Source organism: Theropithecus gelada, chromosome 2, assembly GCF_003255815.1.
Source record: "Theropithecus gelada isolate Dixy chromosome 2, Tgel_1.0, whole genome shotgun sequence".
NCBI classification, from domain to species: Eukaryota; Metazoa; Chordata; class Mammalia; order Primates; family Cercopithecidae; genus Theropithecus; species Theropithecus gelada.
Window position 1 is genome coordinate 48838397 of NC_037669.1, and position 12843 is coordinate 48851239.

At 44.2% G+C, this 12843-nt stretch overlaps 1 protein-coding gene across 1 annotated transcript in view; it reads right to left on the minus strand.

Moving 5' to 3' along the window:
• Positions 1 to 11026, minus strand: part of ISY1 (ISY1 splicing factor homolog) — a 32966-nt gene extending 21940 nt beyond the window's left edge. The window contains exons 1-5 of the mRNA XM_025375567.1: positions 10825 to 11026; positions 9037 to 9059; positions 8417 to 8468; positions 6778 to 6843; positions 6561 to 6603 (exon numbers count right to left, since the gene is read on the minus strand). Coding sequence (XP_025231352.1) covers positions 6561 to 6603; positions 6778 to 6843; positions 8417 to 8468; positions 9037 to 9059; positions 10825 to 10827 — 187 coding nt within the window. The 5' untranslated portion in view covers positions 10828 to 11026. The remainder of the gene's footprint in view (positions 1 to 6560; positions 6604 to 6777; positions 6844 to 8416; positions 8469 to 9036; positions 9060 to 10824) is intronic.
• Between the last annotated feature and the right edge of the window lie 1817 nt (positions 11027 to 12843).

Sequence of the window (12843 nt, forward strand, 5' to 3'; positions counted from 1 at the left end):
AAAAAAAAAAAAAAAAAATATATATATATATATATATATACACAAAAAAATCTGCCATGCATGATGGCATGCACTTGTAGTCCCAGCTACTCAGGAGGCTGAGGCAGGAGAATTGCTTAAACCCTGGAGGCAGAGCTTGCAGTGAGCCGAGATCGTGCCACTGCACTCCAGCCTGGGCAACAGAGCAAGACTCCATCTCAAAAAAAAAAAAAGAAAGAAAAAAATTAGCCAGGCATGGTGGCATGCATCTGCAGTCTCAGCTACATGAGAGGTTGAGGCAAAAGGATCACTTGAGCCCAGGAGGTGGATGCTGCAGTGAGCTATGACTGCACCACTGGACTCCAGCCTGGGTGACAGAGAAAGGCTCTATTTAAAAAAAAAAAAAAAAAAGTCAACTGACCATTTATGTGCGGCTCTATTTCTGGACTTCTACTGGACTTCTAATTCTGTTTCCTTGGTCTATGTGCCCTATCCTTTCACCAATACCACATTACCTGGAAGCTGGAGCTTTCTTTTTTTTTTTTTTTTTTTTTGAGACTGAGTCTGGCTCTGCCGCCCAGGCTGGAGTGCGGTGGCCGGATCTCAGCTCACTGCAAGCTCCGCCTCCCGGATTCCCGCCATTCTCCTGCCTCAGCCTCCCGAGTAGCTGGGACCACAGGCGCCCGCCACTTCGCCCGGCTAGTTTTTTGTATTTTTTAGTAGAGACGGGGTTTCACCGTGTTAGCCAGAATGGTCTCCATCTCCTGACCTCGTGATCCGCCCGTCTCGGCCTCCCAAAGTGCTGGGATTACAGGCTTGAGCCACCGCGCCCGGCCTGGAGCTTTCTATTACATCTTGAAATCAGGTGGAATGAATGCTCCAATTTTGTTCCTTTTCAAAATTGTTTTGGCTATTGTAGTTCGCCTTTCCAATTAAATTTCAGACACAGAATATCAATGTAAACAAAAAAATCCTGTTAGAATTTTGATTGTGATATATTTGAAGACAGAAAGAATCAACATCTTTACTGTGTTAAGTCTTCTCATACGAGAGCACAGTATATTTCTCCATTCATTCAGGTCTTCTTTGGTTTCTTTAATCACTGCATCCTAGTTTTCAGCATACAGATCCTGACTGTATTTTGTTAGATTTATACCTAAGTATGGCCAGGTGCAGTGGCTCATGCCTGTAATCCCAGCACTTTGGGAGGCCGAGGCAGGTGGATCACAAGGTCAGGAGATCCAGACCATTCTGGCTAACACGGTGAAACCTCGTCTCTACTATAAATACAAAAAATTAGCTGGGCGTGGTGGCGGGCACCTGTAGTCCCAGCTACTCGAGAGGCTGAGGCAGGAGAACGGCGTGAACCTGGGAGATAGAGCTTGCAGTGAGCTGCACTCCAGCCTGGGGGACACAGCGAGACTCCATCTCAAAATAATAATAATAATAATTTTTAAAAAAGATTTATACCTAAGTTATTTCTTGTGTTTTGGTGCTTTTGTAAACAGCACTTTAAAAAAATGTTGTATTTCCACCTATTCAATGTTAGTATATAAAAATATAACTTTGAAGCTGAGCATGGTGGCTCACACCTGTAATCCCAGCACTTTGGGAGGCTGAAGCAGGCAGATCAATTGAGCCCAGAAGTTCCAGACCAGCCTAGCCAACATGGTGAAACCCTGTCTCTACTAAAAATACAAAACTCAGCCAGGTGTGGTGGTGGATGCCTGTAGTCCCAGTTACTCGAGAGGCTGAGGCAGAATAGCTTGAACCTGGGAGGCAGAGGTTGCAGTGAGCCGAGACTGGGCCACTGCACTCCAGCGTGGGCGACACAGCAAGACTCTGTCTCAAAAAAAAAAAAAAATTATATATATATATGTGTGTGTGTGTGTGTATGTGTGTGTATATATATATATAAAATTCTGTATACTGAACTTTTCTGTGAACTTGATAAACTCACTTATCCATTTTAGAATTCTTTCTGTAGGTTCCTTGGGATTTTCTACATACAAAATTATGTAGGATTTTAGGCTGGGCATGGTGGCTCATGCCTGTAATCCCAGCACTTTGAGAGGCAGAGGCAGGCAGATCACCTGAGGTTGGGAGTTCGAGACCAGGCTCGCCAACATGGCAAAACGCTGTCTCTACTAAAAATACAAAAATTAGCCAGGCATTGTGGCACATGCCTGTAGGCCCAGCTACTCAGGAGGCTGAGGCAGGAGAATTGCTTGAACCCAGGGGGCAGAGGTTGCAGTGAGCTGAGACTACGCCACTGCACTCCAGCCTGGGTGACAGAGCGAGACTCCATCTCAAATAACAAAGAAAATTATATAGGATTTTCTACATTACAATAAAGACAGCTTTATTTATTACTTTCTAATCTTTATGCCTTTTATTTCCTTTTCTAACTTTACTGCACTAGCTAGGATTTCCAGCATCATGCTGAATATAGTGGTGAGAATGGATGTCTTTGCCTTATTCCTGATCTTAGGAGGAAAGCATTCAATCCTTCACCATTAAATAGTTTAGACTATGGGTTTCTTATTAGAAGTACTTTAGCAGGGCCGGGTGTGGTGGCTCATGCCTATAATCCCAGCACTTAGGGAGGCCAAGGTGGGTGGATCACCTGAGGTTGGGAATTCGAGACCAGCCTTGCCAACATGGTGAAACCCTGTCTCTACTGAAAATACGAAAATTAGCTAGGCGTGGCGGCTGGCGCCTGTATTCCCAGCTACTTGGGAGGCTGAGGCAGGAGAATCAATTGAACCTGAGAGGCGGAGGTTACATTGAGCTGAGATTGCACCACTGCGCTCCGGCATGGGTGACAAGAGCAAAACACCATCTCAGAAAAAAAAAAGAAAAAAAAAAAAAAGAAGTGCTTTATCAAGGTAAAAAGCTTCCTTTTATTCCCAGTTTGCTGAGTTCTTATCATGAATAAATGTCTAATTTTGTCAAATACTTTTTCTGCATCTACTTAGATCATCATACAGTTTTTCTTCTTTAGAATGACATAGTGAATTAACTTATTTTTGAATGTTGAATCAACTATGGTTTTCCAGAATAAATCCTACTTAGTTGTGATGTATTATCCTTTTTATACATTGCTAGGTATGATATGCTAATATTTCATTAAAGATTTTGTCTATATTCATAGGAAATATTGGTCAGTAGTTATTTCCCATATCTTTTTCTGATTTTAGCATGAGGGTAACACTGATAATAAATATTCATAAAATGAATTCTAATGATACTAATACTAAAATTCATAAAATGAGTTAAAAAGCGTTCCCTCTTCTTCCATTTTCTTGAGGAAACTATGTAGAGTTGGTATTATTTCTTCCTTAAATATTTAGTAGAACTGACCAGTGAAGCCATCTGGGCCTGGAATTTTCTTTGTAGAAAGTTATTTAGAAACGAATTCAATTTCTTTCCATCTTTTTTCTATTTTTTTTCTGAGATGGACTGTCACTCTGTCACCCGGGCTGGAGTGCAGTGGCCCAATCTTGGCTCACTGCAACCTCTGTCTCCTGGGTTAAAGTGATTCTCCTGTCACAGCCTCCCAAGTAGCTGGGATTACAGGCACACGTCACCATGCCTGGCTAATTTTTGTATTTTTCGTAGAGATGGGGTTTCACCATGTTGGCCAGCCTGATCTTGAACTCCTAACCTCAGGTGATCCACCCACCTCGGCTTTCCAAAGTGCTGCGGTTATAGGTGTGAGCCACGATGCCCAGCCTTGATTTCTTTAACAGATACAGGACTACTCAGGTTTACCATTTCTTCTTGAACTGTGTCTCTAAACAGTGGAATTATTGACACTGTGGTTTATTTAGGATAATTATTTGTAGGAAGCTTAACACATCCCTGGCCTCTACCCACTATATGCCAGTAGCACCCTTCCAGTTGTAACAATCAAAAATTTCTTCAGGGCCAGATGCGGTGGCTCATGCCTGTAATCCCAGCACTTTGGGAGGCTGAGGCAGGTGGATCATGAGGTCAGGAGATCGAGACCACCCTGGCTAACATGATGAAACTCCATCTCTACTAAAAACACACAAAAAATTAGCCGGGCGTGGTGGCAGATGCCTGTATCCCAGCTACTCAGGAGGCAGAGGTTGTGGTGAGCCAAGATCATGCCACTGCACTCCAGCCTGGGCAACAGAGCGAGACTCCGTCTCAAAACAAAACAACAATAAAAAATGAACTACTTCTTGGCCAAGCACAGTGGCTCACACCTGTAATCCTAGCTCTTTGGAAGGCTGAGGAGGGTGGATCACCTGAGGTCAGGAATTTAAGACCAGCCTGTCCAACATGGTGAAACCCCGTCTCTACTAAAAAATTACAAAAATTAGCCAGGTATGATGGAGGGTGCCTGTAATCCCAGCTACTCAGGAGGCTGAGGCTGGAGAAACTGCTTGAATCCAGGGAGGTGGAGGTTGCAGTGAGCCGAGAATTCGCCACTGCACTCCGGCCTGGGTGACAGAGAGCAAGACTCTGTCTCAAAAAAAAAAAAAAAAAAGAACCACTCCTCTTAAATGAGCTTTGGCAGTTTGTGAATTATAAGGAATTTAAGGAATTGAACTATTTCATCTAAGTTGTCAAATTTATGGGCATAAAATTGTCTGTAATATTTCCATATTATCCTTTTAATGTCTACAGAGTCTACAGTAATATTCCCAATTTGGTTCCTAATATTCTTAATTTGTGTATTTTTTTCTTGGTCAGTCTGACTAGAAGTTTATCAATTTTAATTGATCTTTTCAAAAAACCAGCTATTGGGCTGTTTTCTCTACTCACCTTGTTTTCAATGTTAATTGATTTCTTATCTTAACCATTTCCTTCCTTCTGCTGCCTTTGCGTTTAATTTGTTCTTCTTTTCTTTTTTTTGAGTAGCTGGGACTATAGGCGCCCGCCACCACGCCCGGCTAATTTTTTGTATTTTTTAGTAGAGACAGAGTTTCACCGTGTTAGCCAGGATGGTCTCGATCTCCTGACCTCGTGATCCACCCGTCTCGGCCTCCCAAAGTGCTAGGATTACAGGCTTCAGCCACTGCGCCTGGCCTCTTCTTTTCTAATTTCGTAGGGTAGAAGGTTAGATCACTGATTTGAAAACTTCCATAATTTTCCATTATTTCAGTGCTATATATATATTTTTTGTTTGTTTGTTTTGAGATGGATTCCTGGAGTGCATTGGCACGATCTTGGCTTACTACAACCTCCGCTTCCTGGATTCAAGCGATTCTCCTGCTTCAGCCTCCAGAGTAGCTGGGATTACAGGCACATGCCACCACACCCAGCTAATTTTTGTATTTTTAGTAGAAACAGGGTTTCACCATGTTGGCCAGGATAGTCTCTTTATCTCCTGACCTCGTGATCCACCCACCTCAGCCTCCCAAACTGCTGGGATTATAGGCGTGAGCCACTGCACTAGGCCAGTGCTATACATTTTTAACTAAGCACTATATCCCATAAATTTTTTCATCTCCTAAATTTTGACATTATGTTTTCACTCTAATTAAATTCAAAATATCTTCTAATTTCTTTGCTGTTTCCTCTCAGACACATGAATTATTTAAAAGTGTGTTAATTTCCAAATATTTAGGAATTTTTCAGATATGAATCTATTGTTATAATCAGAGAAAATACTTTGTGTAATTTCATTTTTTTTTTTTGAGATGGAGTTTCACTCTTGTTGCCGAGGCTAGAGTGCAATGGTGTGATCTCGGTTCACTGTAACCTCCACCCACCAGGTTCAAGTGACTCTCCTGCCTCAGCCTCCCAAGTGGCTGGGATTACAGGCATGCACCACCACACCCAGCTAATTTTGTATTTTCAGTAGAGATGGCGTTTCTCCATGTTGGTCAGGCTGGTCTCAAACTCCCGCCCTCAGGTGATCCTCCCTCCTTGGCCTCCCAAAGTGCTGGGATTATAGGCCTGAGCTACTGCACCCGGTCTCAAATATTTTAAATTTGTTAACATTTGTTCTGCAGCCCAGAATATGTTTTATTTTGGTGAACGTTCCATGTGCTCTTAAAAAAGACCATATATTAGGCCGGGCGTCGTGGCTCATGCCTGTAATCCCAGCACTTTGGGAGGCCGAGGCGGGCGAATCACGAGGTCAGGAGATGGAGACCATCCTGGCTAAAGCAGTGAAACCCTATCTCTACTAAAAGTACAAAAAAATTAGCCGGGCATGGTGGCAGGCGCCTATAGTCCCAGCTATTCGGGAGGCTGAGGCAGGAGAATGGCATGAACCCAGGAGGCGGAGCTTGAACTGAGCCGAGATCGTACCACTGCACTCCAGCCTGGGCGACAGACTGAGACTCTGTCTCAAAAAAAAAAAACAGAAACAAACAAACAAAAAAAACCATGTATTCTTTTTTGTTAGGTACAGTGTTGTGAGGTAGAGTATTCCACAACTTTCAACTACATCCAACTGACTGATCGTATTGATTGGCTCTTCTATGTCCTTACTCATTTACTATACTTGTTCTACTGATTATTGTGAGAGGAGTGTTGAAGTCCTCAAGTCTAACTGTGGATTTGAGAATCAAGCACTTTAAAGGAACAGGTTTGCTTACCATTCTGAATCTGAGCCACTTTTTTAGAGATCTCTCCAATGATCTATTAAAAAAAAGTAATACATTTTAATGAGTTTTGAATATGTTAGAAAGTATAGAAAAACTATAATTGAAAATTAGTATTTAAAAATAGACTTTTGGTTTAATAGTCATTTAGATAGTAAGAAGAAATGAGAGACCTGTTACTTCTACTGAAATCAAATTTACCAGAACATACCTGTCGTCTCCACTTCTCAGCTTTGGGCAGCTCAGTACATTCTGAGGCCAGAAAGGGTCTTCGTTCCTAAGGAGAAAAAAATAACACATTTCCATTATACTATTTACAAGTTTCATACAACATTCACAACTGATTCAGGCCTTAAGCCTAAATCATCTAATGGCCTAAATACATTTGAAGTTTTCATTCCAGATGATTCTCATTAAGCCTTAAACCTCATTCTACAATCTCTCCTTAGGAAAAACATTCATTGCATTGTATTTAGTACTGAAAAGAACTTAACTGTCCTGCAATAGAAAGACAGCTAAACTAGGTTATAGCTATTTCATGGCATATTTATAGTACCTTAAGAAACAATGTCTATCAGTGTTTAAAACAAACACACATAAATATGGGTGTATACATATACATGTGCATATAAAATTAAAAAAAAAAAATCCAAAGAATGGTATATATTATCTCTAATTTGCCTGAGTCTCTAAGAGATGAAATCATTTACCAGTTTCAGCTTACAGCTGTTCTCCACAACTTACTCCAGTCCCTATTATTCAGTATTAGAGCTGGAGTAATACAGGACCCAATCATCAGGCCGGGCACGGTGGCTCATCCCAGTAATCTCCACTTTGGGAGGTCGAGGCAGGCAGATTGCCTGAGGCCTGGAGTTTGAGACCAGTCTGGCCAACATGGTGAAACCCCATCTCTACTAAAAATACAAAAAAATTAGCTGGGCGTGGTGGTGTGTGCCTGTAATTCCAGCTACTTGGGAGGCTGAGGCAGGGGAATTGCTTGAACCAGGAAGATGGAGGTTGCAGTGAGCCAAGATCACGCCACTGCACTCCAGCCTGGGCGACAGAGCGACAGTCCATCTCAAAAAAAAAAAGGGGGGGGGCCCACTCATCATAATACAGAATAAACTGAAAAACAAGCAGGCAGATCCATCACCCTGCCTCAGCTATGAGGAGGTATTGGAATTCAAGTGTACAGACTCTCAAGAGTGTCAGCAGGTACAGATAAGAAATAGGAAATTTTGAAGTTTGAAGTCTGTTGACCTGGAGTGCAGCGGCGCGCTCTCGGCTCACTGCAACCTCCGTCTGCAGGGCTCAAGTGATTCACCTGCCTCAGCCTCCCAAGAGCTGGGATTACAGGTGCCTGCCACCATGCCCAGCTAATTTTTGTATTTTTAGTAGAGACGGGGTTTCACCATGTTGGCCAGGCTGGTCTGAAACTCCTGACCTCAAATGATCCACCCGTCAGCCTCTACTGTCCTGGGATTACAGGCGTGAGCCACTGCACCCAGCTTTTTTTTTGACAGGTTCTCACTGTGTCACCCAGGCTGGAGTGCAGTGGCATGATCATGGCTCACTGCAATGTAAGACTCCTGCATTCAAGCGATCCTCCTGCCTCAGCTTCCCCAGTAGCTGGGACTACAGGCAGGCACCACCATGCCTGGCTAGGCTAATCTTGTATTTTTTGTATAGAAGGGATTTTGCCATGTTGTCCAGACTGGTCTCAAACTCCTAAACTCAAGTGATCCACCCACCTCAGCCTCCCAAAGTACCGGATTACAGGCATGAGCCACTGCGCCCAGTCTGCATTTATTCTTGATACTTTACAGTTCATGAGGAAGATTTACACCAACCTTCACTTTTCCCTCTTCCAGCTGAGCCTGGCGAAATCTTGCTAAGGCCGTCCTATCAGGGATATAAAAGACTGCATTAGATCCTGTTCACACAGACTTCTCATTACCCATGTTCCTGGATGGATTAGATCTGCTTATGATCGTATTTAATGTCATTTATATATATATATATATATATATATATAGCAATTAAGAAACCACAGAGTAGTTAGGGATTTCCATGTTCTCAGGAGTAGGGATTAACGGGCAATTTGTATTCCTGAACACCCAAGAATATATTTTACTTACACTACACATAAGGACTGTGGGAAACTCTACTTATCAGACCACTGTGACGAGCAACACATCCAGGTGTTAAAAGGCTAACATCCTGGTGTTCTCTAGCTGTCACTCTCACAACTCCTGCACTAACCACTGGTGAACAAATGTACATCCAGTGTAAAAGCTCTGGAAACTGTGAGAAAACACATTAACGGAAAAAACAAATGGGCAAAAACAGGAATGCTATTTTTAACATATGTAAAGAAAGAAACAGCTTCTCAAAAGGCTCAGATACCAAAAAGAAGAAATACAAAAAGAGTTACATGGTGGTTATTAAGTTACAAAAAATTGATACCTACATGGCCTTTTCTGCATTTCGGGCCTGGAAAGAGAGAAAAGAGAAGAAAAATGCCCATGTTTAAAATATATTTTTTTCTTGCCATATACTTTTTAGTGAAAAGTTTTACAAGAATACAGTCACAAGCAAACCACTTGAACTACTATATGAACAACAATAAACAAAAATTAAATATGTCCAAATCCTGTGACCAAGGCTGTGCCTCCCTCTACTTAAAATCTTTACTCCTCCACTGACCCTAACACCTTGTATCTAGCTAACTCGCATTATTCTTCCTTCAAATTTTACTTGTGTCATGACCACCCAGAACATTATTCTGTGACCCCTTCTTCCCAGTTAGGCTGGTGTCCTCTATCAAGGATTATACTTACCATGGCACTTAACACCCAGCCATGGTGTTAATTGCCTGTTCCCTGCCAGTGGTATTTGGGGAAAATAAGTCTGAAGACTGCCTTTCGTAAAGTAAGCTTTATGTAAGTACTGTCACACTAAATGTCAACTCAATTATCCCTGAAACACAGTGTCTGACAGAGGCCGAGTTTTCTGGGTTGTAGTCTAGGTAGAAAGAGTCCCAGCTAAGTCAGGGACTTACATTCCCAGTTCTTCCACTTACCATCTCTGAGAAGTAGTCTCTCTATAACTCAAGTTTCCCCATCTTTACAATAGGGTGCATACCTCATCTCACAGAGGTGTCACGATGTCTTCATGAGATAAATACAACAAGCATGCAGTTTACAGACACTCAGCAAAATTGAGTTCAGTTTAAGTCTCCTTTGAGACTCTTCCCTTCAACTGACAGAAACAAACTTGGCAAATGCTTGGTAGACAGGCGAACACCGCAGTAATTTGGGACATACCTTCTCACAGAAACGGCTACCTCTTCTTTTTTTTTTTTCTGAGATGGAGTCTCGCTCTATCGCCCAGGCTGGAGTGCAGCAGCGCGATCTCGGCTCACTGCAAACTCCGCCTCCCGGGTTCACACCATTCTCCTGCCTCAGCCTCCCGCGAAACGGCTACTTCTATTCCACTGGTTTCTCTCTTTTTCTTGGGAGCTTGTGCTCATCAATCTACAATGGCTTCCAATATATCTCATATAACCTAACCATGACGCCCCGTGTTTCTTACAGGGGCTTCACTTAATGAAAATAATACAGTAGCCAATATTACAGTAACCAATCAACATTTTTGTACCGGCACTACGTGCATTCTTATATTTACACGTCGTAAATGCTTCTTGAAGAAATGAAGAAACAACAAATGACGCCAGACCACAGAGAGCACACCCTCATAGAACACTTCCTGTCTGTGCCATTCATTTCTTCAATAGTTATTGAACATCTACAATGACTCTGTGAGACATTAAGGAAGCAATAATGAAAAGACCCTACCCTCGTGATGTTTGTATATTATGGAGCAGACTGAGAACGGACATAAATGAAATAATCCCAGAAACATATAGTCACAACTGCTCTTAATCTTCTCTGTGGTATTTAGGGACAAACAGCCGGCCCACACTATGCACCGTAACTCGGAGCGGGCCCTAGCGCTTCTCTGTGTCTGTTTCCCTCAGGTTAAAGAGCTTCATCGGGATTAAGACACTGTCCAGGACGATAACGCGGCTCCCCAGTTTCCAGTTTTTCAATTTGCGACAGCTAAACGAGGCAGGAAGAGAATCCCCTCGTTACACCAAAGAACCTGAAGCCCTCAGCATTGCACGCCTGAGCCTCTACGCCATGAGCGCCCCAGGGGGACCGGGCGCCCCCCCGGCCTGCCCGCCCACCCTACTCACCATGGTGTCGCTAAGGGCGCCGTCCTGGAGCCCCGCGGCCCCTGTCCAAGAAACTCCACAGGCCCAAAAGATGCCGACACTCACAGGAACCGAAGATTCTAACTGCCCACAGACACTGATGTTTTGTCGGAAACGGAAAAGAAGGGACCGGAAGTGAAAGGGAGTACCGGACGTGCCCAGACGAAGCCGACGCTCACAGGAACTGAAGGGTTTTTTTTTGTTGTTTGTTTTTTCTTCCTTTTTGTGGAGAACGGGGTCTCGCTATATTACCCAGGCAGGTCTCGAACTCCTGGGCTCAAGCTATCCTCCCGCCTCTGCCTCCCTGAGAGCTGGGATTACAGGCGTGAGCCACCGCGCCCGGCAGGAACTGAAGATTCTAACTGCCCACAGAGCCTGATGTTTTGTCGGACACGTAAAAGAAAGGGACCGGAAGTGAACGGGAGTACGGGATGTTCCCAGACGAAGCCGACGCTCGCAGGAACTGAAGATTCTAACGGCCCACAGAGCCTCATGTTTTGTCGGAAACGTAAAAGAAAGGGACCGGAAGTGAAAGGGAGATCCAGCCGGAGATTGGGAGAGAAAATTCCGGCGCGCTCCGGCAGGCGGTCTTCCGGTAGCGCCAGCACGCGGCACCATCACACGCAGCTGTGGGATCGGGCTTGCGCAGAGAGACTGTAGGTTTTCGGACTCAGCCTGGGCGGCGGGTCTTAGCTCTCGAAACAGGCGGTGCGAAATGTCTTGCGTTCACTATCGGTAGTGCGGGAGCAGGCGGCGCTGGGCGCCGTTTTGTGGAAGGCTGAGTTATCGCCGCTACTCTAATCCCACTGGCTTCCTTCTTGATTCTTCTGTGAGAGCAAATATCCCCTTTTGGAAATTACTGGACATCATCTCTGACTGCGACTAGGGATCTACGGCCCGGACAGCTCCCGTAGTGTGAGCTGGAGTGTGCGTCCTGCAGGAGTTGGAGCTGGCCGGGCTTCGTAAACTCCTTCACGTTTCCGTGTCACTTCTTAGGGCCATTTCTGGCTCGTCTGCTGAAATCGCGGGGCCTTTCAGAGCTGGACGATGCTTGAGGTCATCCTCTTTTAAAATAAAAATTTAAGTTCCAGGCAAAAAGTGCCACTTAGGGGAGGAGAGTGGTTGGAGAAGTGCTGTCACTGTGTCCTGAGAACATTGCTGGGACCAGAAGATCCTTAGACAAGGACCAGGAAGACAGGAGAGGTCCCTAGTAGGAGACGTTCTGATGGTTACTCCCGAATGGTGTCAGCAGTGAGGGGAGCTGTGGTGGGGAATTCAGGTGAGGGCCCGCAGCAAATTCAGTTACAGCCGCTTTCCCCTTTCAAGCATGGTCCCTCAGCTGTAGGGACTCCCTCCACCACGGGACCTAACTAGTGATGGGCACCCTAACAGCAGCCAGCAGGCACAAGCCAAAGAGAGAAGCAGCTGACATGTGGTTCGGGATCAGACAGGACAGGAAAAGTACTTAGTCACCAGAATCTCGTGCCTGAAATGTGACAAGTTTTAAGTGGGCATATGACCGCCCCACTACAGACCCCATCCTCCCACCTGTCTGGTTTATGATTTGTAATGGTGAGAATCGAGTCAAAGGGATGTGTGACATAGATGAGGCCATGACAAAAATACACATCCCTTGCCCTTTTCCTTTCTCTGCTGACTGAGAGGTGTCCATGGGATCAGCCAACCTGAATTCAGAAATGGAAGTATTGTGAAGATGCCAGAGCCCCCCTCCTCCCAGCTCTGCAACACTGAGCTCTGTAAAATGAGAAAAATAAAAACATGTCTTGTTAAGGCCTCTGCATCTGGGGGTCTTTTGTTCAAGCAGCTTAACTTTTACCTTAAATATCTGATCTCAAACAAGCAGGGTCATTCCTCACTCAAATGAGACCTTCTCAACATGTCCATACCACCTTTATCCATTAAGTCCCTGACTCTAGGATGCAGAAATCACATATTAACAGGATTCAAGAGGTGTTACCTATGTTGTCCTAGCATCTGCTC